At 35.3% G+C, this 27,715-nt stretch overlaps 1 protein-coding gene across 5 annotated transcripts in view; it reads right to left on the bottom strand.

Moving 5' to 3' along the window:
- The window catches only part of LOC149540746 (F-box protein At4g00755-like), a 76,241-nt gene extending 52,815 nt beyond the window's left edge, over window positions 1–23,426 (bottom strand). For 2 of the 5 annotated variants that reach the window (XM_089801830.1, XM_089801833.1), the window contains exons 1-2: window positions 23,053–23,426; window positions 22,008–22,200 (exon numbers count right to left, since the gene is read on the bottom strand). In XM_089801830.1, the coding sequence (XP_089657956.1) occupies window positions 22,008–22,176 (169 nt within the window). In that variant the 5' untranslated portion in view covers window positions 22,177–22,200; window positions 23,053–23,426. Of the gene's footprint in view, window positions 1–22,007; window positions 22,239–23,052 lie in introns of all 5 variants that reach the window. The other 3 variants (XM_089801831.1, XM_089801834.1, XM_089801832.1) reach the window with 2 other exon arrangements.
- Between the last annotated feature and the right edge of the window lie 4,289 nt (window positions 23,427–27,715).

Genomic DNA, 27,715 nt, shown 5'->3' with positions numbered 1-27,715 from the left:
ATAGGAAGTGCTGAGTTGTATTACAGTGCAATGAGTATTAAAACATAGGTTGAAGAAACACTTCTAAGAACCCCACAAAATTGTAGCAGGGGTGTACTTTATATAAAAGGTATAAAGACAGAAAGCATAAAATGTATATTTAATAGCCAGTTGAATAGCAATTGACAAGTCTCATGTCTATGGTAGTAAGCATTGATGGCTGTTGGATGTACAAATATTATATCTTTTCTTTTATGCATGCAGTTCCTTGCATAAAATTAATCAAATAGATATGGTATGTACTCTAGCACCAATATGTGATGAGCAGTATGGTTATGGTGGTATATTCAAAAGGATTTATAATGGTCCAATGTAAGAAAAAATAACAAGGTGCTACGCATTAGCATTACTATTAATTATATTGTGTTTTATAATGTACTTCTAATCCTTGTATTAAGATTCATGACCAAGAGATTGCAACTATTCCCTACAATGAAACGTATCTGCTAACAGCACCTACATTCCCCAATAATCAATGAATCACCAGCTACACAGGGATCACATAACTAATCAGCCCCACTTCCAAGATGCCTATCACCCATATTCTTCAGCCACCAAACTGAACTAGGTAGCCATATCTGGAAGGGCAATCTTTGAGTGGACTCTGGGCAGTATACTGTAAAAGTTCTATGTATCAGACCTCTATAATAGCAGGGTTATGTTCTCATTGATTTTCCTTCAGGTGAAGGCAAATATTTTATCTGTATTATGTTAGCCTACTTTCCTGCAAACAAGTTGTTAGTAGTTGGGTCAAGTGTTTATAATCAAACATTTACATAAAGGTTCAAATCTGCAAATCATTTTGTTTCTGACTTTCCAGATCTGTGAAGCATTCTTTTGTTCTCTCTGATTTATTGGGGTTAAGGATTGCATAAAACTAGTGGAACATTTCAGTGGTATCAGAGCTAGAATCATCCCTTAAGGGATATCTTGGACTGGATCTTTATGGCGAGGGTGGAGAAGAGATTACAATGGTAATTTACTATAAATTTTGGGTTGTAGAAACTGCTGAAATGTATGATAAATATATGCATCAGTTGGAAAACTTGAAGCCAACTCTCTCCTTTCCAAAATATGAACTGCCAAGAAAGATTTCACAAAGGAAATGGCAAATCAGGAGTGATAAAGATTTTGACATAATAGATCATGTGATTTCTTGTTATGAGATATACAGTGATCTTATTGTACAGATAGAAGATATGCAGGAGAAAATATATTTTCCACTTCTTGTGAATTTGATGGGAACAAAAGAAGACTATTGTGCTCCACTGCAAAAGACCATGACTCAATCCACTAGTCAAGAGGAGGACAAATGGCAAAAAGAAGCATAGGTGGAACCTAAGCTAGTGACAAATACAGAAACACAAGAAGATGAGAAGAATGTGGTCATAGAAGAGCAGAAATCAGTCTCGAGATGTCATACAAGAAGACTACTCATTGACTCAACCATAGGACAGTAATGTTCAGGCAACACTGATCCAAATCTTAGGTATGAACATAATTGCCTTTTGTAATTATGATTTGCAGCATGTTAGGATTTTTGGTCCATGCAACGCTGTAAAGTGTTAGTTGTTATGTTGTGAAGATCAGTTTTTTTGAAGAGAGTTGCAATTTATTTTAAAACCCCATATGATTCTACACAATGATTACATGGAGGTGGACCAAGAAAATTTCAAATACCCCTGCCCCAAGAGTGATAAGATCATTGGTGGAAAGATGTTTTTATCAGAGTAGCACAGCAGACTGGTAGAACAATGATTGTGAGGATGATATGGTTGTTAATGTTCTGGTAGCTGCACGAGAAATCATCCCATACCTGCAATCAGTTTTCTCAAAGTATGTTTTCTATGCTGGACTGTGGTCTTCACTCCTTCGTTCAGTCACTTGTATGGATGTTTATCTATATTTTTTGGTTCTCTGCTATGTATCTTCGGGAGCTGCAGCATTCTTTATTCCAGGTGCTATGTATTCTATAAATGAAGTAGTGGATTTCATATTTTATCACCACCCAGCTTTATGGTAACAGTATGCTAATATTATTGGGCTGTGTATGATCGTTGGTTCTTTGACAGCAGTATTCATTTATTGTCAACATTTTATGTATTCCCTTCCTTAGCTCCATCATTGGATGACATGGCTTCAGACGTTTTTCTTTATACCATGATGTGGATTATTTTGGTGGCTCGAAGTCTAGTGTAGAGGGTGGTTATTAAGTGTCGTGTCACAACTGGCATCTGGATGGTAGATGGCTCTTTGCTTAGTAACTGATATCATTCTGCATTCCATCAAATAGACTATTTAATTCTGAATATGCATCTGTTGAAGACACAGAGATTATCGTGGGTGATTTTTCTGACTATTTTATGAGCCTGCACGTGAGTTCTACAATATATTGGTTTAATGCTTCAGAATTGGAAAAGATGGCAGACTGTGAATTCTTCCTGGTGTTGCTTGTGTCCAGAATTATGGTGATATATTTCTGTAGTGTGCATAATATGTGCAAAAAGAATTCTTCTGTATATGATTGTGTATCATCAGTGAATGTGAAAAGACTCTTGTTGTTAAAGGTATTTGTGGGATACTTACAGCTTTTGATATTTTATATTTAAACAGCTAAAGTGATCAAACTAAAAAAGGCTTATTGACTGACTGATAAGAGTTATCAATCATAAGCATGACAATATTGTAATTGTGTTGTGAATACAATAAAGGATCTATATTTTAGTGGGGCTGGGGTTTTCAACCTCAAGTGGAGAGTTTTCCCAAGTTTGTTTTTGTGTTAATTTGTATATTGCTTTATTGTATTATGGTTTGAAAAATTCAACATAGTATTTGAACGGGTCTAAGGAAATGATCTAGAACCAGAATTTTTAAGTTTTGAATTACTCATTTCTCTACTTTCAATTTGCTTGTTTCAGCTTCCGACAATGGTGAATGGACTGAAAGTCAAAGAAGGGTTGGATGAAGAATCTAATTTCACCTCATGAAAATTCAGCGTCCTAATTGTGTTTGAAAAGAATGATCTTCTTAACTACGTGAAGTCTGATGTAGCTGAACCTTCTGATGATACTGAGAAAGCACAATGGAGAAAGAACAATATCATGGCAAGGAAGATTCTAATTGATTCTACTAAGGATCATCCGATACCTACTGTATCCAAGTTGAATTCAGCTAATGAGATGTTTGAATGTCTTTGAAGTTTGTAAGAATTCAACAACACTATAACCAGATGCCATTCAGCTTATGCAATGCTCCAGACACCTTCCAGAGAATTATTCTCCACATTTTTGACAGAATGTCTATTGGAAATTTAAGGCATTTTTGGATGTTTGGTAAATATTCAGCAGGAAGGAAACACACCTCACAGCCTTACGAGAGTGCATGGAGCAATGCCGGAGGGCACGCCTTGCACTAATCCTGAAGAAATGTCAGTTTCATGGTACCTCAGGGTAAACTGCTTGGTCACACTGTCTGTAAGGAGGGGTTGAAGACCGACCTAGACAAAATCAAAGTAATTATTGCAATGGAGGACCCAGAGGATGTAAAAGGGGTCAAGTCTTTTTTGGTTCATGTGGGATACTATCGACAGTTTATGGATTGTTGTTCCTATCAGACTACTGCTCATTTTGAATTTGCAATAACGGTCATGAAACAATAGATATATATCACGAAAGTCAGTGGTGCAAAGAACTCTTCAAAGAGATCGCTACGTACCTCTGAAAACAATGAATATCAGGAGGATAGTCCAAAATTTTATGCAAATAAATTCTGATATTGATATGGCCACAAAGAACCCAGGGAGGGAAATAGTTATTCATGTCACTGGTTGCATATAAAATTGACAGTACATTATATGACAAAACTGTGAAAGCTCCAAAAGTTTTTGTGATAAAAAGTAATGGTCGATGAAATAAGACTCTGTCAAGAGAAGCGTATCACCTCCGCATGTGAGGACTACCGAACCCAACATCATGAGAACACCTAGAGAATAGGGATAAATAGATTACAGGAAAATATCCTGCAAGACATGCATACAAATTCCAGTCAGGATATAGTATGGAGGAGGAATGACCATCACCAAGACAGGAATAAGCAATGGCATGTTGGAAGATTAATGCATATCTCATCATCCAAATCTGAGGGTAATTATTGAGAAGACTGACTAGTGAGAATTCGAAAAGACTTGTATCGTGGAGCACGCATACATGGCACTGGAATTGTTTGGACAACAACTATCTCAGTATCAGAAATTCAAACGCTCGATATATCTCCTCTTCCAGTGCTATTGACTGCAAGAAAATAAAAATTGCCACCTTTACATGAGGGTGAAAGATGTCAGGCATTCAATCCAATAGCATAATTCTCGACCCCATTTCAGATCTGTGTAGATATAAAACATTGTCACTCCTCCTCTTCAACCCTGCCCAGGTGCACACCACTCTTCAGAATATGGAAGACGAAGGAGAAGGCAACCCTCATTGGGATGATCACAATGAAAGTGAAAATAAATTTGAAGAGGTCAAAACTGACAAGAGAGAATGAATAAGGTGGGCCAGCACAGAGTCTTGGGAAATAAAGGAAAGTCACGGTGGTCAAAACCTATCAAAAATAGTGTGGACCAAGCATGATAGCTCAAATGGACATGGTCGAATGTAAATTTGAAGGTGATGACAAGCTATAATAACTGAAATATAGATATTAAAAGGCAAACATATGCAAGGAGCAACAAAATTCTTAAGGTTTGCAAAAGTCATAATAAATGATTCAAGCCACATGGGAAGGTGACCCACTAGTAACTTGGAACATCAGAAAAGAATCATAATATTCATTGAAACGGGTGTAATCAACTCTTCATGATCGATAAAGTATTCTTCCCTTGTTCAATAGAAGCACATAGATTATTTGAGTGCAAGACTAGTCTTTTGTAGCCAACAAAGAATAAAAGGTGAAAGGGTTAAAAGAATAGTAAGAAGATCCCTTACATTAAAAGAAGAGAATATATGCAATTTACATTTTGAAAGGAAGAGAGGTAAAGTTCGCATGGAAGGACATAAGAGGTAGGTTTATGAATTTATTTCATTTTTCTATGAATTTATGTTCATATATATATAGAGATATAAATATTCATGCATAACTATTAAAGGTGATTTTTGCTATAAGAGCTATTTGCCTTGATCTTTACCTCTGGGAATGTTCTTGTAGGAAAAAGAGGGAGATTGACATTTCAGGCAACCTTGAAAGAGAGGGAGAAGATAGCAGATATGATTCAGTCAACCTTCGGTGATATCGATCATATTGATTCAAAGGGAGTGAACAAAGTTGAGATGGATTCTCCAGTATCAATAAATTGTAGCAATCAAGAGGACCTTGATTCATGAATATACCTTGTGACTGTGATTTTAATGGGCCTACCCCCTATGTACATCATGAGGAAGTGACGAATTCAAAATGATGTCACTTGTAGTTGTAGAAGTTGTTGAAAGGTGATGATCTTACAATAACTTAATTTTTCTATTATGATGGATATCTTACGATATCTATGCATATCATGATAGATTATACTTTTCATGTTGGACGTTTATATATAAAGCATTATGAGAATGTGTGTGCACATACCATAAACATTTTTTGAGTACATGGTGAATGTTACACAAATTGATGTTCTAGAGGGCCATTACACAGTGTGCTTGGTGAATATCACATGACTTGATGTTCTGAAAGACCATTGCTCATAGTACTTGATGAATATCTTGCATCTCAACATTCTGGAAGGCCATTACTCAAAGAATACTTGGTGCATATCATGTATTTTGGGAGACCAATATTCATGATATCAAATGTGATATCAAACCTTATTGAGTACTTGGTGAATATCATGTATTCTGGGAGACCAATACTCATGATATCAGATGTGATATCAAACCATATTTGAGTACTTGGTGAATATCATGTGTTGATATTCTGGAAGACCGATACTCATGATATCAAATGCGATATCTAATGTTACTTAGAGTATTTGGTGAATATCATGTGTTGATATTCTGGAACACCAAAACTCTTGATATCAAATGTGATATCAAAATGGTCGATATCTTCTGATCAAAGATATCCTTAAAATTTGTCATTCCTAATATTACCAATGGTGTAATATCTTTCTTGTGTTTATCCTCCCTAATTAAGAGGGAGTGTTGATGTTTGGTATCTTTAGTAGGATAAACCTGTGAGAATAATTAATATAATAAGTCATATATATATATATATATACAAAGAGAGAGAGAGATATACATATATATATACATATGTATAATTAAGATTATCATTATATTAATTATATTAATGAATAGACATACAAATACAAAAGGTCACTGCCATTTGGAAAACACATACCAAAAAAATATGGCAGTGCTATTACGTTTGCACGGATCCTCCAAAACCAGCAGGGGGATAATGTAGGCTACTAAGAAGTAATAAGTGAATAATAGTGGACTTGTTATGAAAAAAGATGAACCGAAGAGTTACGATAGTTGGTATTCTTAATCAACTAGAGTGCTATATGTAGGGATTGTTTAGAATAATGTAAGATATGTTGGTATGGGTGGTAATGTAATACTTTGGTATAATAAATAAAGTAATATTCTGTTATTGTCACGTGTTTTCTAGGACATTATTATTTATGTTGTTCTTCTATTTATACATAGTCACGATGTTAAGAATACTTGCATATCTGGCATAGCATCACTTCCATATCTGGCATAACACCACTTCCATTTTGGCATATAACAGTGGAGTTTTTCATGGGAAAGGAATTTCATTCCTTAACTCCCTAAATCTCTGCAATGGCTGGAAATGAAGAGTCAAATCGCCAAAGTTGAGCAATTCCAAAAGATGACGAAATTATTTTTCTCCCCTCTTCCAATCACCAATGGAGTTCAAATGCAAGAGACAATGTGAATCCAAGGTATGTCTTGGAAGACTTCCTCTAATCCTAGGAATTCCACCCAAGACTTATCCTAAAAACTAAAAATCTCTGCCTTAAAAATTCAGCAGCAAGCACCCAGAATTCGAGATTTTGATCTCAAGTTTTCAATGTAAAAAACTAACAATTCCAATCAATGAGAAATCAATCCCAAACAAGGAGAAAAATCAATCAATTCAATCTAGCAAAGAGCTGAAGCAAAATGGGCGATTTATGTACCTACAAAGAACAACATTGGATATAATTACCTCAATGATCAAAAGTCAGCCAACATGATGAAAAGTAAGGATTGATTTAAAAGTTTTGATTGACCTAAAAAAGACCAAGTCAGCCTAATGTAGACATACCCTTTCAAGTTTTGAGTTGTCTATATAAAGGAGAAAATGGCAATTCGTTTCATATCATTCCAATCAACTTCAGCTCTGCTTAAGACAGCAATCTTCTCCTAAAAAAGCATTAACTCTTGTGAAGAGCATCTATCCTTCTCTCTCAAGGCAGCCATTTCCTTATTGGCAGCGATTTCATCTTTAACAGAAATTTCAAGACGTAGAGAAAGACATGGAGGTGAGAACACCATGGTTTTCTTCAAAATCAGAAGAGTAAAGTGCTAGAAAAAAGCAAACTAGGCTAGGAAATCAGGAAAGATCAGAATGTGAAGTGTGCTGAAAGGAGAAATCTGGTTGCAACAAGAAAATCAGACCTTAGGAAAGTTGAATTCTTGATCAAATTGCTTTGATAGAGAGAAAAAGGCTGAATCTTAATGCATTTTAATATCATACAAGCTTTAAGATTTTCCTTCGTTTAGTTTACACTAATCAATTTCATGAATTTAATGCATTTTCTCTTTTGCTTGCAACACAAAAAAGGAGAAGCTAGGAGTGCAAGGAAATGAGGGTAGGTTAAGCTCAAAAGTTCAAGCAAGAAGATGGAGGCAAATCTCAAACTTGAGGACTTCAAATGAGAAGAAAATTCAAAATCAGATAATCAAAGTGTAAATTCAAGACAAGATCAAGAAAGTAAAGAACAAGGAGAAAGAAAAATTAGACAAAATTTTCATCAACTTGAATTTCCTCCAGAAATTAGGAGGAAATTCGAGTTCATTTTGAAGGATCCAAGCTGCATGAAGGACTTCACCACTTCAAGAAGTTCAAGATTTGATAAAGTTTGCAAGTACAATCAAGTTCGAATCATGCCAATAAGAAAGTTTCCAAGGACAGAAATGGAGAAAATTTGAGAAGACGAAGCAATTTGGGAATATGCCATCACAAGTGAAGGCTTGATAATGCTGAGTAGATATTTTCTCATCAAGGAATTGATCAAGTCTACAAGATAAGGATGTTGAGGTGGCACCTTCTTGTCTTCTACCAATCAGAAGTTTCCAGTTGCACATGTCAAAGCACATTTAATCACAAGTGAAGGCTTGATAATGCTGAGTAGATATTTTCTCATCATCAAGGAATTGATCAAGTCTACAAGATAAGGATGTTGAGGTGGCACCTTCTTGTCTTCTACCAATCAAAAGTTTCCAGTTGCACATGTCAAAGCACATTTAATCATATTATGCGAAGAGTATAATTTTCTCATTGGCTCTCAAAAACATTGTAAATTTCTCATTGGCCCACAAGGTGGTGCCTTCATGTAATTGGTTGATAGAGCGGAAACCCTAATTAAGGTTTGTAATGGGTAACTATTGGCCCTTGATCTTGAATTGATCTTGGACCTTCATTGTAATTGAACAACTATAAAACGCCAAGGCCTTCTCATTTGTAAGGGTGTTAGATTTTAGATTTATTAGAGACGCAATCAGATTAAGAGTAGAAGTAGAGTAGGAGACAACTTGATTAAATTGTTGTCATAATGCTATCAATGTAATTGATGATTCATTGTTGGTCTCCATGGTAGATTACTTAATGTTACTTTAGAGTATTGCATGGCTTCTTCAATTCTTCAAATTAGATTAGATTTTGTTTCATGTTAAGAGGAAGTAGAAGTAGATGAACAAAAGATATTGTTGAATGGTAATTAATGGTAGAGCTAGTGTCCATACCTTTTGGTACTTGATGTAAGTAACAATTTTTAGACCTGGGCCTAAATTGCAAGTGTTTAACTTCTATTGGAGATGTTCATTTAGATTGCACCTTCATAGGGTATTTGGACAAATATTGACAATGTGAAAATCATTCTCGCATCTGTAGAAGCTAGCACCCTCCTACACTTGGTTGTTGAGTAACATGGATCGTTTTCTGCAAATGTAATAATACTGCCATTATTATTGGGTGTGTTCCAAATTGCGGAATTGACTTATAAATATGAGAGGAGACATGTCTCTATGGTTAATCATCATTAGATAATATATTAACAATAATATATATATAACCATATCTATATAGATAGATAGATAGATAGATAGATATAAGTAGATATATTTGTCTAACTGATGATTTCCCAGTAACCATAAAAGAATTATCTCCAAGTCAATTCAATCTGACTGAAGCTACAATCTTAACTCTCCCTCTTAGCTAGGGAAGATTGTTATAGAACACATTACACTCTTCAAGCATATGGAGAGATATCATCTCAATATGATATTTCGAGAATGGCATATCAACTCATATATCCATCAACTTAGATGTTATCTTTCACTATAATCCAAAGCATGATTCAACAAGAATTATCAATCATATGATATTCATCATACTTATATTCTTTTGGTATGTGCACTGGCATCAAATCCTTGATGCCTACTAAAAGAATATGTTATATCTTAGAAAGATGTGTGTTACCTGATCTCCGGCACTCCAACTGAATGTAGTCTATCAGATAGCAGAACAAGAACAACAAATACAGTATTATTAATGTCATGAATCGATGCTTGATGCATGAGATGAACTATTATAGTATATATATTAATATATACAGCCTGATTAGGGCATGATCATAAAGTATCGAATAGCATGAGATATCAATATCTGAAGTAAGTCAAACATATACATATATGTATGTATATGTATTTACATATGCATGTATATACATATACATACATATATGTATATTCCATATACTGATATCAGATCCAACCGAAGCTATTACTTTAACAGTCCCTCTTAGTGAGGGAGGATATGATCAATTTCTTAATCTCAATAATCTCATATTCGAGTTTGCATCAAAAAAACGCTTATACACAATTATATCACTTAGAGAACATATACTATCTTATTTTCGGCACATTCCGGGACATGAACATATTTGATCAAAGTCTTGATCTGATGATTTCCAGCTCAATTCAGGACTATCATGATTTACTTATTGTCATGACTTCTGGCACAGTCCGGGACAACAATTTAATGTAGTCTATCATGACAATGGATCAAGAATACAACATAGCAACCACAATATCATGATTTCCAGCTCATTCCGAGACAACAATTTAATGTAGTCGATCATGATACATTTTGTAAACATGATTACTGGTACATTCCAAGACAACAACTTAATGAAGTCTATCATGATAACATGGTCAAGCTATTGCTAAGATTGTCACCTTACAATAACGACCTGACACATATATCAAATGAAAGATCATCACCTTTCATGACATAAATCACAACATCAAGTAGTAACTCACATGATTTCCACCATGAACCAAGTCAAAGGGTGGACCCACCATAGCTGCTCCTAGAGGGTGGAACAAGGGTTTTCAGCTCAGACTTCTCTCTCACAGGGTAGAGTACATTACAAAGAATTTCACTTCGAACTCCTCCCTTATAGAGAAAATATCATTAACAAGGGATCGCACCTCAAAATTCTCCCTCTTAACAATGATCCTGGGAAGTCAGGTCCTCTAGTTACTCCATTAAAAGCTCTCTTCGCCCAAGGATGCCTATCGAATTCCCTCTGAATCTAATATAAATCTTCCAACTTTCTAGTGATAAGTCGTTATTTTCTCATGATGTACACAAAGGTAGGCCCATCAAAATCATACAGTCACGCACATGTATTTTTAGGCTCCCTCTGAATATCAATCTTTTGAACTCCTACATTTCCTTTGAAGAAGTGTCAAACTCCCTCTTAATAGAAGGATACTCATAATCTCAATCATCAAGATTATTCACTTCTAGAAGACTAATGAATTCTATATCACAACTTCTTTAGAGCTGCTGCCATAAGATTGAGTCTACACAATATTTGGTAAAGGACCAACCTTCTTTTCCAGCAAGAAAATCTTCGAATAACTTTTATAGTATGTATAAAATTACAAATAAGAGAGACTATAATGAGTAGAAAAATGTAATACTTAAGAATAAGAATACTTATCTGCTCTTGAGATTCCATAGACATCAAATTAGTGATATTCCGTCTTAGATTATTTGGTAATGTAACATCTCCCTCTAAAGAAGATTCAAGTGGGAGTTGAACATTGACTATTATTCCCCCACAATGTAAAATTCCCACTCATTCTTATAGTTTTGAGTTTTGAGTCACTATCAAGAGTTAAGATGTTAGATTTAGGGCACCTCCCACATTTATTTTTCAGCTGATTTCCTTCATAATTAATTTATGTTGATTCATAAAATGATGATCCTACCCAATTTATATTACTGTAACCAAATGTTGAGGGGTAGCCATCAGAACTACTCTCATTAGTTTGAGCAACAGTGGGTGATGGTCCAATAGAAATACCAGGATTACAACCTCAATATATTGAAGGTCATAGAGAACTTCCACTATTACCATGATAATATGATAGTTTGTGATCATCTCAATAAATTCCTGATTATTCTGAAGCAAATCAGCATTGTGAGGGACCTTTTTCTTATCACAAGAAGTACTATCCATTTCCCTTTCTAAAGTATATTTTACTCTCAATAAAATTCCGTGTTTCCTCTGATAGGCTCAAAAAAACATGGCCTTTTGAGACGTTCCTTTTGTGTTTGCATGACCTTGCTTGTCAGACTTAGCATCGTCAGCTTTACTGCATTAAGGGATCTGACTTGACCTCAGTAATGATTATATCTTCATCCACAATCATTATGAATAATTAAATCGCATGCAAATACATAGCTATTGCATCAACATATTTATCAATAAGCCTTGTCTTTACACATCTTAATGTTCCCATCATTGTTTGATATTCTGCTAACAGTGATAATTAACATACGTGTTTACGTAGTTCATCTTGTCTCCATACATATTCATCGAATATGGCTTTGACCACTCCTATAGTCACCAAGCCCTTTCTTACTATTCATTTATTCCTTCCTTCGGCGGCTCCAATATAATCTATGTTGATCACTGAGTTTGGTCAAAGCTTCTTCAATATCCTTTCGCTATGCTGACCAGGATAGAATAATCTTGATTAAGTTCATATACGCACTCCCGTATTCCAACTTTCAACCCTACTAAGGACATTGGGCATCTGAATTATGTTAGCTTGATCAGGAAGTGTATTGTCGATGTATAACCAAACGATGCTGCCACTATTGCTTCTGTAGTTCCATTTAAGTATTTGTGCAGGTTAATTGAAACACTGGCCGAGTGTCTTGAATTTATTTTTCATTGGTGACAAGTTTGTCTTTCGATGCCATTAACCTTCTGCCACAGATAACTCTGGTATATCAAGAGATAAAATAGTATATAAGATCCCAAGCATGCAAAATTCTCATCTCGTTGGTTTGTCTTGAGAGAGCTTTGTAAAGCCCACGGTATGGCAAAATTGACACAATAATCCAATGTCCTCTTTGACAAATTGAAAATAAGGAGTCACATTAAAAAAGGACACATCTTCAGTCTCTTTAAAATCATCCTTCATAATAATTCCTAATCGCTAATAGCCAGATTGGCTAATCATGCCTCTTCATCATATATGCTGCGCACAACAGCAATTAGTTTTATTGTTACTAATCATTGATTAGTCAAAGTGAGATGCTTGACAATCATCACCGATAACTAGTTATCTCTTCCATAAATTGTTTATTACTAATCATTGCTTGTGTCTTATGGACTCCTATTGGTTTTCTATTTGTTTCTCTCTTAATCAAAATTGCTCAACTTAATAAAATCCGCCAACTTCCTATTAATATGAAACTTCTGATCACAAACCGCCTCTTCAATCACCAACTAGGTTGAGTCTGTCACTTCCATCTTTGTGTTATTTTACTTTTGAAATATATAGTAAGAATTAATATTGCTGAAAAAATCACCATTTGTTCTTCATTTTCTAATTACTGATTCTGACAGCCAATGTACATGTGTGCATTGCTTAATATCTTGTTTAACTCTCATTATTTGCGAGCAAATGCAAGTTACCATCCTTCCTGATACAAGTTGCTGCAGGAAGGTCCTATATGTTGGTGGTTTCCTCCACCATGAGGATATTCCACGGAGCTCAACACTACACCACATACCATGGGCCAACCAAATATATAATATGTATTTCCATTACCATTGTAACCTTTGTTCCTTGACAACGAACATCTTTTGCAAACACACAACATTGGATCATCATACACAGCCAGTTATGCAGAGCACATCACATATCAAAGAGCACATATTTTCTTTGTGTATCATACTTATAGATTGGTATATATGGAGGTCGTATTCATAGGCATTCAGAGGTCATACACAATTAAAATTAAGCGTACATTCCAATCAACAATTTACTTCCTTTAAGCATAACTCAAGCCATTCTTCAGCATGAGGGGTTATGTTGCAGTATCCATTTCGAGCCGCTACAGGCTCTGTGATCATTCCACTGGGTATCTGATCCATATTGACACTTAAAAATAAAACCACAGACTGAAAATTCAACCAAAATCCACATCTTTCAATATATGTTGATGGTGACAAGTGATAATTACAGATATTGTTCCTTTATATGAGATTCATCTCTTCTTATAATTTGAAGTTCTACCTTCAAGCTGTTAGGCTTTATAGAAGGAACCTTGCTCTGATACCATGTTGAGTAACATGGATCATTTTCTGCAAATGTAATAACACGCCATTATTATTGGGTGTATTCCAAATTGCAGATTTGACTTATAACTATGAGAGGAGACATGTCTCATGAAGAGACATATCTCTATGGTTAATCATCTTTGGATAATATATTAACAATAATATATATATATAAGTAGATATATTTGTCTAACTGAAGATCTCCCAATAACCATAAAAGAATTATCTTCGTGTCAATTCAATCCAACTAAAGCTATAATCTTAACACTGGTTGATACGGAAAAGCAAGCATTGGTTATAGGCTCACCTCGTCATTAACATTGTCTTACATTCTTGAGTCTAAACCCATATCTTTGTAGTTTGTTGGTTGGAAGTGACTGAAGTAATTGAAGTCGACTTGATATCCATTGAATGAATAGTGTAACTGCCTTTCTGATAACCAACATATCACATCATAAAACTGAGTGAAGTCCATGTAGGAAGGAACCTTGAGGTTGTCTCATTTGATCACACAATCTATCTATTTTATTTAGCATATGAGCATTCTTATTCAAGAGAGAGTTCAAGATTTGGTGATTCATCTTGGAAAACTAAGTTTTTGACTCTAGACATTGTGGTGGAACAAAACACTAATCATGTTTAGATGTTGACCTCGTTCGGGGAATATTTGTATGCTCATTGTTGCATTGAAATAATATTTAATATGGAAATTAGATGAGATTATTATTAATATGCTTTGAATGATAATTAAAATTTAAAGGGATGATATTGTATCATACAAATACATGAGAATGCATACAATGTTAACATTTCATTACTTCGATTAATAATATATGCACTCCGACTATTTATACACATATGAGCAGGTACAATTGATGTGTGAATTGTTTTAGTGATGACAAGTACTGAGCATAGACTCCACTTCACTTTGAGCATGCTCATATCCCTAACAATGGTTACACAAGATAGTCACATTGGCCATTCTCTTTTGCATAGACTAGTTATCATTCCTAATATGGATAATAATCTTTTATTGCATATGTTTATACCTTCGGATACCATTCAGGTAATGTTTAGTTACCCTCTTGCATTATTGTGAAAGACCAATGACAAGTGTATGTGCACAACAGGTTGTCTATAATTTGTCCTTGTTGAATTAACTAAATTCAGTGATATTTTATTATTACTAGCAATTTAATATTTACTGGCAAATATGCCTTATGAGAATTTGATTTGACAGATTTTAGATAATTTTATCATTTGGGAGCTTTTGAAAGTTTAAATTTTTATTTGGTTCAAGTGGATTTTTATATTATTTAATTGGCTTTGGAAAAGTGCTTTTTGATTGGGAATTTGAGTTCATTTTGAACACTGGGTAATTTTGCACTTCACTTTGCTCTTCAAAACCTCGTGGGAAAAATAAATTGCTTGGATTGGGAGATTTTGTGGAAAGATTTATGTGGGTATTTGTTCAGACAATTTGTGTTGCCATTCACTACTAGTTTCTCCGATTTTGCATCTTCTCATTATAAGTTTGCATTTCTTTTCCAGTTTATGATTTTCTTTAAATTTGAGGTAAGGAATAGTGATTTCTCTTTTGTTTCTCAATTATAATGAGTTGTGAAAGTTGCAAATGGATGGTGGGGTGGATTTAACAATATTCCCTACTTGTAGAATTGGAATTAATGTGTTATTGGAGTTTTACATCGAAACTTGGGAAAATGTGAGGGTATTTGAGGTTATGCTGCCCATTTGTTTATGGATGGACAAAAAGTCAATTTTCTTGCATTTATGAGTTGCTTTGTATATGGAACCAATGCGTCTTCCGAAATTTTCATTTAGTCGAGTTTGAATTTTTTAATATTTAGGAGGTCTATTAATGGAGGATGGGCTCCATGACTGGTTTTGGTCAAATTAGACATTTCATAAAATTTGGATGTTTTATCATAAATTGATATCATAATGTGAAATAATATGTTTATATATGAGATTTTCGTCAAGGATCGTACTGGATCCATTTTATGGCATTCTCATCATTTAAGCAATTGTGCTTATTTGATGTTTTGGGCTCAAATTGATAATTAAACTTATGTTGAAAGTTGATACCTTGGTTATTGGTTTCATGTTTTGGAATCATTGAGCCTAGGGTGAAGTCCTAGTCAGAATTAGGGAGTGGCTCTCAATGGGGGTCGATGCCGAAAGAGGCCACCAAGGTAATACATTGGAGAATTGACAAATGTAAGCAATAACATAAATAAAATAATGGGAAAAACATAATAATAATAAGATAATAAAGTATTGCATGCCTGCCATGGAGCAATAGGACTTGTCCGGGTGGCATGTTCGCCATGGAGCAATGGGACTTGTCTGGGGGAAATGCCCACACATCTAGCAATTTGAATTTCATAATCATGGTATTCCTCGAGCACCCCAGAAGCACTATCATGAGGCTATGGGTGACTTGGGAATGCGTACCACCATGGAGTGATAGGATTTGTTTAGCGACATGCCCACCCATGTAGCAATAGGTCTTGCTTGATTGTCATTCTCATTTGTATAAGACAATGCTCAATTTCATATGGTGCATATGTATGAGCCCATGAACCTCAGGGACGCTTCTGACCTAAAATTCCTCAACACTCCTTGAATGAGAACGCACTGAAGATGTGAGAACAGTGTTTTGGCATCCCCAGGAGTGTCATTGCAATCTCAACCTGTTGTTGAAAACATGGGGACATTCCTGCATTTTCAAAACACTAAGAGGGATGCAATTGCGTTTGTCGATTATTTTGAGGATGCCCTACAGTCCAATGTTACGACAACAATATACAATGATATTGAAAAAATACATTTTTTAATGCATTCTTTGGTTCTATTCAAACCCTAGGGGTAAATGGGGCCCATCTATTGCAATCATCTTTATTATTAGATACTTCTAGTATTATATAATACAATAGAACTCTTCCATTTGTTGATTTGACAATTTAAAAGTTTATCATTATGTTGTATTGAGTATTCTAATTTCTAATTAGTAATTCAATATTGAAACTTCAATGTTTAATGTTTAATGTTTATTGTTGAATGCAATGTTAAAGTATTTAGTAATTTACTATTTAACATCTTTATGTCTTATACATCTTTTCATAACTAGCATTTTGAGTACCGTATGTATAGTATATAGAATATACACACACACCCCTTCATACCATCATTCCCCCATCATTCAAAAAATGAGGCCCCTTTGTCCCCCCATCCCTGACATTGATGCAACTATGGTATGAGCACATATGATGACACTGCCATGCACTCTAGCATTGAGTGCCTTGTATACTTGAGTAGAGACCCTATTTGGATTTATTTCTTGCATAACTGCATATGTAGGTGTTGATTCTTACTCAGAGAAGTTTGTTGTTAGCATGAATGCTGATGATATTCCTATGGGGGAGTATGTTAGCATTGCTAGAGACATGATTTAGCACTTATGTGTTGCATTCATGACAGCGTTTTTCATTGATGTCAACATGTGTTATTTTGTGAAGATTGTCAGAGTTGCAGAGGAAGATTCATTTGGCGCAGTCAACGGTCAACGAATTTGGTTATGCACGGTCAAGAGAATATTCAGTGATGTATACAAATGCTACAGTTATGAGAGTAGAAAGAAATATGAAGATATGATAGAGTTATGCGATGTTTTTTGGAGATAGCTTTTAGAGAGAGTTTTTGGAAAAGCGGGTAGTGGTAAATTGATTATATCTTTCACCAAAGATGAAATTTGGTTAAGCGATATTAGAGGATAGTCAGAGACATGTTCAAGATGCTATGTTCCTGATGGCGAAAATAGATGTTCATTCTTTGAGGTTTGGTGAAGACTGTTCAAAAGATGTTTATTGTGAGCCGACTATGGATAATATTTTTCAAGAAAATGTGTAATTGTAATGTAACATGTAATGTAATATCTTAATGATGTCCTATATTATTATTGTAAATTGGAAAAGCTTCTCAAGGCCGAGTCAATACTTGTATTAGGACTTGGTATAAAGAAAAAGCCATTTCCTTGTCGATTAGTATCTAGTGTGGATGGTTATTGTGTATGCGAACTTGAATGAAAATTTGGCTATGATCAAAGCAGAGATTGATGTTGAGGATGTAGTGTGAGCTTCAAAGAAGCTATATTGGCAAAGGAGTTGTTGTTTAGTCAGTTCAAAGATCTTTGATATGCTTATCCAGAATATTGTGTAGTGAAGACAGTTTTGAGGTTATTTGGATAGTGAGTTCAGTTGTCCTCCTTCCAACTCCTAACAGGGTTAGCACAACTCCTAACAGAGTTAGAATCTCCTAACAGGGATTCAAAGGCTCCTAACAAGGACTCTATGCATTGATTGTATTTCATTGACTCCAAACAGGGCCTATCCTTTTAAAAGGAACTTTTATATTAGTACATCATCTTGTGGGCATCATTTCCACCGGGGTTCTCCCTCTAATCAAGGCTTTCCCTAGTTGACATATCTAGTGTTATTGTGCAAGGTTATCTTTCTATGGTTGTTGCATTTACTATTTACATGTTTCAGATTTTAAAGGTATTGGGAGATGTTCTAATTGCATAACTGATTCACCACCCCCCACTCCTCCCTCCCCCCCTCTCAGTTATCTTGGTGGACTTTACTTTCTAATATCTCCCCCCATACATGTGGCACCAATTCTTGCATGCTTGTCATTCTCCTCTGTATGAGAGAATGCTTGTGTATTATTGAGCAATGGCCTTTGTAGTTTTATGACTTGGTGTCATCCTTCCGCATTAATATTACATTGGTGTTGTAATACACTATGATATTTTATTTCTAGTTGTGAATGGACTTGTATGGCGTATGTGTAAGCCTCCTTTGTTTGGGTCATGATACTATATCCACAACCACAAAGGGGTGGACCTTCAACATCCACATGGTCAAGTAGTGTTGCAAACCACCATTTGAGACCTGTGGACTTGGATGCGTGGATTGGTTCCAAGAGTGCTTCTATCCTCTCATCTTTTACTTCATGTTCTCTTTTTTGATATTATGAAATAAACAATGTATTGTATATTAAAGCTATGTATCATTGAGTGGCATTAATGGATGTTCCTTGAGGAGGAAATTTGTATTCATATTGAGTTGCATGTGTCAGTGTTGGTATTGTGCTTATGGTTGTATCGTGTTTCCTTTTAGAAGAACGATTTGGTGCTTAAAATGAACATAGTTGTCGTTTGAGTCATCTAGTGGCTTGAGAGGGTGCCTCTTACCCCTCTCAGTGTTGCCTTGTTAATTTAAAGGAATGCAAGTGAATCCAAAATGGATTTCTAAGCATATGCCCATCGTGAGCTTATTTAGGAAGCTTGGTATACCTTGTAAAGTGACCCTAGGTAGGAAAGAAATCCTTGCTTCACTTATGTTTTAGTTGGCATTCTTGTCGTGGGCCTTAACTTAGCATTCTAGACAAGTTTTGTGAACTGGCCTCTGAGGCTATCCATTAGTGTCTACATTGATTAGCATCTTTGCCTACTAATTGGCACATGCAAGTTTTTGGACTTAGAATTGTTCGCATTTCCTGCAGATCAACCTCTATGCCTGTGAATCACAGCATAGGATTTTAGGAATCTGCATCATACTTTGATGCATGTAGCTGTCCTTTAGCGTCTGTGCCTAGTTTAGTCCAAATGCCTTGGAATTTGACATATTTAAGGTTGCAGGGTTTTTATACCTGTACATGTGCTTGTTCTCCAATTTTGCTAGCCTATTAAGCTCTTAAGGTTGGTATCTCAGTGCTTCATCGAAAACCCTTCCCTTGGTGGCTTCTAAATGAATCTAGAGGTGCTTGAGTTGACTTGTAGTACGGCACCTTGGTGCGGGAGCACCTATCAAAGGCATAAAAGGAGTCCATAGGAGAATAAAACTCAATTCATATGTAAATTGAATTACATTTGCATTTGTGATTTCATTTTCAGTCAAAATGAATCAATATGTAAGGCTAAAAGAGCCTATTGTAATGAATTGTCCAAGTTGTCTTAATATGGTCTAGAATTAGTCATTTGGTAAAGTTTGTATAAAATACCCATGAAGGGGTAAAATGTTGATAAAAGACATTATGATTCGATTGTAATATGTTTGGAAGGTTCTTGTGAAGTTTTAAAGTCATTTGAGTCAAATATTGTAAAAGTTGTAAAATGCAACTTTTCAGAAGTTGTAAGAACATAAAATGGGAAGTTGTATGATCATAAGAGGAAGTTGAGAAGTTGCAACTCCCACATAGAGGTTTAAAGGTTATAAAAACCAATGTATGGTTGTTCCAAATCAGGATGAGAAAAGGAGAACATTTTGGTACAAGTTTGTGCATTCATTTCTTGCTATTTTAATTGCTGTTAACTGTTTTTATGTTGTTTCCAAGCCTTGTACGGCCTGGAAACCCTATATAATTTATATATTTTGATATCTTAACAAATTATCTTCCTTCTCTCTTTGGTTTGGAGTAAATTCATTCAGTTTTGAGGGAGTTATGAGCATTTTGGTGAAAGCTGTTGTTTGCAGATTTGAGATTCCCTGACAATAGTCATGTTTCAGTGCTTGGTACAGACACATGTGAAAGATTTATGACCTCTAAATAGACTCACTGGAAAGATATGTGAATAATATTTCATTTCCTTTTGGTTTGAGTCATTTTTACACAGATGAGTGAAAGTTATGGATCTTGTAGTGAAAACTGGTTTTTCAATATTTTCAATGGAGTTGCAGGCAAATATTTGTGCTCATATAATGATTTATAGATTGTAAAACTGAATGGCTTACATATTTGGAAACTAGACTCAAAAAGGTTTAATATGAAATTGGTTTGGGATCATTTGTTTTGAGAAAGATATTCGATGCCCTCGGCAGGGTTACATGTATCCTTGTTTGTTTATGACAGTAAAAATGGCTCTTAGTGCAAAGACCATAACTTGAAAATGAATTGATGGATTGGGCTCAGCTTTGGAAATGTTTTAATACACCTAGTTTGAAACAATTTCACCAAAGGCTTTAAAAGAAGATGACAGGAACAAAAGTTATGAACAATGGAATCGGAACTAGAAATCAGACTGTGTGAATGGAAAAATATTGATGAATTTGTATTGAAACATCTTTTGTTTGTCTCATGGGATGCCTCTAAATAATGAAATTGTTGAATGGATGTTGCAGGGATCAGCATGGATCCTACTTATTGGTTGGTTTATGTATATGCTCTGCATCACACCTCCAGAGAAACCTTTGAGTGAAGCTATGTACCCCATGTACCTTGTCCTCGGATTATAGAATCTTTCCTCGTTGATCATATCTCGAGGACATTCGACTTCCACTAGTGCGACTGATGATCTAGCTTGAAGCTTGAGGTCATTATGCTCCCATGTCCTGTTTCAAAATAAAAAGCTGTTACGTGTGAACTTTGCTATGTTTTCCTCTTGTTCCCAAGGATTCCTTGGTGGGGCATTAGAACTTTGGGCAGTATATTGTAAGAGTATGTATTAGACCTCTGTAATGATCAGCCCAAGGCTTTATAGAGCAGGACTATGTTCTCATTGATTTATCTTTCTGTGAAAGGAAATCTTTAATCTGCATTATGTTAACCTGCTTTCTGCATATAACTTGGTCGTGTTGGGTCGAGTCTGCAAATCATTTTGTTTCTGACTTGCGAGAGCTGTAAAGCATTCTTTTATTTTAGTCTCTGATATACTGGAGATAAGGATTGCATAAAACTAGTGGAACATATAAAAAGGTCTAAACAAATCTGTATGATCTCTCTGATTGTATACTAATTGCTCTCCCTTTTGCTCTTACCTGCAGTGATACTCAATCGTAGCTGCTCAAGAGTTGAGGTATGTCACTTGGTCAAAGTAATCAGGCTCCGAATAGTTTTCTGTACCAAGTTAATTTGTATAAAAACCAAAAAAAACAAGGAAACTGCTATCCTTTCTGTGTGGATTTTTTCAGAACAGATGCTTCACAAATGCTATCACGCTTAAGGAGATGCAACATACCAAAGTGCCTCCAAACCCGTGAGACGGCAGCAATGCGAGCAAGATCAGCAGGTGTCTCCAAATATCGGAGCACATTTCTTGCGTTATCTGCACCTATTTGCCGAAGTAAATCATTCCCATTCTCCAAGGGTGAATCCTCATGAAAAAGTTCCATCTTCTTAGACGACATGAATGCATTTAATGTAAGCTTTTCCTGCACAGTTTCAATAAAGACGCCATCACGTGCTCCAACTACACATTCACATCAAAACACTGAAAACAGTATCAATCACATTATTTAATTCTAGCCAAAAATAGGCATTTGAAAAGATCATCACATATAGAATACGAATACTAGGAAACCAGAGCAAGGTGCAGCACTAGAACAGAAATGAGCAACGTTCTAATTTTGAAGATAACATTCAGATCAACTCACAGAGTGATTAAGCAAGTGTGATTCATTTATGATGGCTCTTGTAAACTAAATGTACTGAATTAATTGACAATTAAATGTACCGACTCAACTGGAAACCAGATAGACACAACCTGGGCTAGGTTTGGCAATTGCATCAGTTTGAGATAGCATACCACCAAGGCCAGAGCCTAAAACACTGTGAACTCTGAATAAATAATAACTAAAGTCGACAAATCAACCACTCGAAACAGAAAGATTGTAGTTTGGTGGCAAATTGGACAACTAGGGCAATGATGGCTAAGTCTCAATTCGCATATTAATGCTACTTGGCGATATGGCAGAGGTGTAGGCTGTCAACAGATCCTCGACTTGAAACCGGTATGACAGAGATCAGTGGCTCCTTACCTGAAGAGGAATAATCTACACGTCAAAGATTGACAAGTGTGATGGGATGGAAGCCCACATCCACACAATCACCGGTCCAATTTTAAGCAATAGCCATTTTAATTCCACGAGAAGAAAAGCATTTTACAGTAACCACAGCCAGCATGAACTCAAAAGCAAGGAATAGGGAGTAGAAAAGAATTTAAAAGAACCATAGCCAACAACAAAAAATTGGCTCCCTTAATGAAAGAAAAACAAGTTTCTAACCTTTCAAAACTTCAATGCATGTGAACTCCGTCGACAAAATACAATCAGCTTGTTTAGGACATAGCTAATTATAACATGCTTGTTATAACAAATCATGCTAAACTAAGTTTATGGCAATAGTATGCGAAATTGCTCATTGAATGTTTACTTAAAGAGCTGTAAATATCATCTCTGAATTGCACTCCAAAACATTAAATTCTTGATGAGGATGCCCTTAAAATCTAGACAGAATTCTAATAATTCTATCAATCAATACCGGGAAAAACTATTTCAACAGAAATGAACACGAATTTAGGAAAAACATTAACAAGAACTATCGGCAACTTGAAAACCTGTGAACACAGACACAGACAAGGTAAGGACCACGTTCGTTCAAAGCGTACACCTGTATTATCCCTATATATAGCTGTTTGCGACGGGACGAAACAGGATTAAAAAAGAAGAGAATGAATGGTATCTTTATTTATATTTATTATTATTATTCCTCAATGGTTTATTTTTAGTTAAGGCCAATTTTTGTTGGATACGATACAGATGACCAATTTTCAAAAAATTGAAAACATTATGGATTTTTTTAAAAATTTCAGCATTTGATCTTCATGATCTGCATAGTTTGTTATCGAAAACAACAAAAAAATTGGAAGAAAATTCCTACATTTTTAAAATTTAAAAAAAAAAAGATTTGACTTTGTTTTGTTTTTAGTGCATTTTGTCTAGAGATTAGCTTATCCCATTTTTGCTTTCTACTATGAAGATTGTTTATAGTTTATTCATAGTAGTTTATACTAGGAGTTGCATCCACAATCTATTTGCAACTTACACAACTCATTTGATGGACATGTTGAACAATGGGTGAATCCAATTATTTGGTGAGGTGTTTGATTTGAATTTTCAATCTTTGTTTTATTTCAAAGAAAGATACTTCAATCAATATTCTTCTCTTACATTTTTGAGTTCTAAATGTCAAATCTTGTATCTCGATTCTACTAATGTCAATTGGTGTTTTCTATAATGATAGACCTTGAGATTTATAGATTGTTATAGCTCGTGCCATGGCAAGTGGTATGTCTTTGATTTCCTAGTGGCATGAGAATAATCAATACAATTTTGTGGTCATCATCATTCTATGGTGGACCACAATAATTAAAAATCCTCATTGCAGTGTATGCTAGAACATTTGGTGGGTTAGATCCAGAGTTGTAAATAATATGAACTATTTCACCAAGAGGTCCATTTACTAGCCCTACATGTGTCCATGTGTTCATTGTCAGCATGATGTATTGGCCTTCGCAAAGTAGGATTTGCTTCTCAAACTATTCATCAGTGGTGACATTTTCTTTATGCTTTTGATGCGTGTTGCAAAACTTATTGCAACTAGACAATTTAACAATTTCAATATTTTCATATTATGTAGTTTGACCAAATCATTGGTAGAAAATGGGTGCATTTACCTATCAAATCCTTCTTTTCATTTGATGTCATTTGTGTGTATGTGTATGTCATCAAGACTTCCCAATCTTCATGCCTTGGTTCGACTTCTCAAATATTCTTTAACAACTTTTGAAATTGTGTTTGTTTTGAAGTTTCACCTTGTTGGTCCACACAGTGTTGATTATACTAAGAGGGGGGTGAATCGATATAATATCGATCAATTCACACTTCTATCTTTCACCAATTTGTGATATTCTTACCAATTATTCAAATAAACAATGTAATCATGCAAGGCAAAAAGGCATTCACACTTAAAACCAATATATCTCGTCGAAACCTAATTTGGGCGAAGACCATAGTGTGAGATTATGCTCACAAAATTTGCACCCTTCTAGAGTGTGCTTAGTCAAGAACGTATTCTTGTTAGAAGATTACAATGAAACTTCCAAGTGTCACTGATTAAGGGATTTGAGAGAGACTTATTAAAGTCTTTACCTAGTTAAAGGTAGTCTGGTTAGAGGACTTAGAACACAAGTGAATGTGTTATCTAGTTCAAGGATTTAATACAAAGGACTTGCTAGAGTGTCTACAATGGGATTTGTTGTTGTAATGCAAGAGAATAATAGGAAGATTGGCCTATGAAAGCTAGTTACTTAGCTTGACTTTGATCTCTTCGATGCTCATACATTGGACTGTGACTTACTTGGCTCTCCTTGACTCTGCAACTTAGAATTTACTACTCCTATGCTCAACACTTCTTCTCATTGTGTGTTAGGCTCCCTTGGCTTCATTCAACACACTTCACTTCAACTCCTGACACCTTCACATTTCTCTTTGTTTCTTTTGTGGTTGCAACAACCTAGCACTTTGGCATTCCATCTTCTCAAATGTGCAATCCATTTGTTCATACAAAAATGAATGGCTTTATATGATTATTACTCGATCACCTTCAAACCCTAATCTAATAATTCAAATTTTGAATTCTCATGTCTCTATCATGCATCATTTTTGTAGGCACCATGTGCCAGACAAACTATCCCAAAATGGAAAGTCATGGGTTTTTTGTGACTTCTATTTTTTGTGAATTCTCTCATCTTTCATCATGTTAGTCTAGCTTGATGTTGTGTTGATCATATTGGTCATTTCCTTTTCATATTGTTTGTTCGACAACCAGGCTTTGTTACCTATCCATCTATCCAAACTTTTTCTCATTTTCAACTTGTACATAACCCATATTTTCTAAGTATGTTGTGAAGATCATTTATCTTCACCTATCTATTTTCACCATACCCTAGTCCTATGACTAGGATGCACTATGTCTTTCCTTGTCTCACTAGTTTTGTTTCTTGTATTGGTTGATACTAAAGGATTTGAACGATACAAATCCACAAAATCCAAAGAATGTATTCATGCAAGAACCTGTCACAAAGAAGAAAAGAAAAAGAAGAGGCAAGGGTTTGGCTCTGAGAATATGAAAATATTATTATCAAACTGAAAAGATAAAATGAAATTTACAATTGATCAATCCGTATAGAAAGAGATTGAAAACCTAAAAAGGAAACCCTAAGAGGTAAATGACATTTAATAATTACTAATTAGTTATTAAATAGAAATGCAAGTGCATAAAGGGAAATCTTAAGAAGGGAGTAAAGGTAATTTAATAAATGAAATTAAATCAACCCTTTACTCTAACACTCCCTTGAGATGAGCAACACAACAATGCATGAAAGAAGAAAGGAAACTAAAATGCTAAAAGAAAAACTTGGGTCCTAGCAACAAGGTTTGATGAGGTACCCAATCACAATCAAATCTCTATGCAATAGAGAAATAGAGAAAACCCAGTGGAAAAAAACCCTACTCCAAAAAGAGATAGAAAACAATGCACAAATGAAATATCGAGAGAGACTCTCTCAAGATCACAAGTACAATGAAAATGTCCATGATAAAGGTTTGAGACTCCATAACCCCCCCCCCCCCCCCCCAAAAAAAAAAAATGGCAGAACTCTCATGTACCAATGTGGCTCCAATCTAAAAGAAACAAAGATAGTGCACAAGGAGGATGAAACCCCTAAATGTAAGGTGAAGCTAAAAGTCCTAGTTGATGCTCAACGGAGAATGCATGAAAATCCTAAAATGGAATCTCTAGTAGAGCTGGGATAACAAGTGTGGTGAATCTGTCATCTAAGAGGAGATGTGTGTCCTCTGATATATCCTCAAAAACTATAGTAGGTGGTTCAATGACTGGAGCTACAATGGTAGGAAATGTTGAAGAGTAATCATGTACAATATTTGGAATCTAAACAAGAAGTGGAGGTGTAGAAGTCACAACACCAGTCTCAGGAACAACACATAGGTTCAAGTGACCTAACTTCACCTTAGTAGTCTCTCATGAAGGAGAGTGAGTCTCTGATAGTGGAGATGGTGGACCAAAATGAGAGAAAGAGTATAAGTAGGAAGAATGATCAACAATCCCTATAGAAACAATATTGCATGTCACACTATCTTTGATGTGCACTAAATCTTGTGCAAACTCAACTATCTTCCCTGTCCCACTTTGTGTAATCTGGTAAATAGAGAGAAGGTTAGAGGATAAAGATGGAACACATAGTACATCATGAAATGTACCATCATCAATGTTAATAGAATATTTTCCACATAGAGTCATAACAATGTTGTTCCCCACCAAAATGTGTGGAGTAGGAGAAGCCTTAAAAGAAGAGAACAAATCTTGAGAAGATGCCATATCGTGTGAAGCACCTAAATCTAGTAACCATCTAGAAGAATGTGGAGTAGTAGTTGCACATAGTGCATGACCTTTCCCTATATCTTTACCATCTGACTAAAATGATGATGATGATGAAGATCTGTGAGAAATAGAAGGAATATCAATTTTGCTCTTCTGAAGGAGAGCCGTCAAATTTGAAACCTATCTGGCATAATCATCTAACTTCTTCTCATAGCAACATAACTCATCATGATTGGGATTATTACAATAAGAACATTTCAGCCATTTTGGCTTTGGTTTGCCTCCCTTAGGAGGAGGTGGGCTTGATGTGATGTGAGGGTAGAATCAATTTGAGACTCTGTAGGATGTGATTTATGTTTCTTCTCCTTCATCCCAAAAGATGTTGGACTAACTACCAACGTTCCCCTTTAGAATTTGTGACATGGCTTAACTTCCTCCTATGTTCTATAAGTCTAGTGATTGTATCAATCATTGACAGGTCAATCT

This window comes from Cupressus sempervirens, chromosome 9 (assembly GCF_028749045.1).
Source record: "Cupressus sempervirens isolate cs-2001-9-10 chromosome 9, ASM2874904v1, whole genome shotgun sequence".
In the NCBI taxonomy this organism is placed as follows: Eukaryota; Viridiplantae; Streptophyta; class Pinopsida; order Cupressales; family Cupressaceae; genus Cupressus; species Cupressus sempervirens.
The sequence above is the reverse complement of the archived record's forward strand: the minus strand, read 5'-3'. Positions and strand labels throughout refer to the sequence as shown.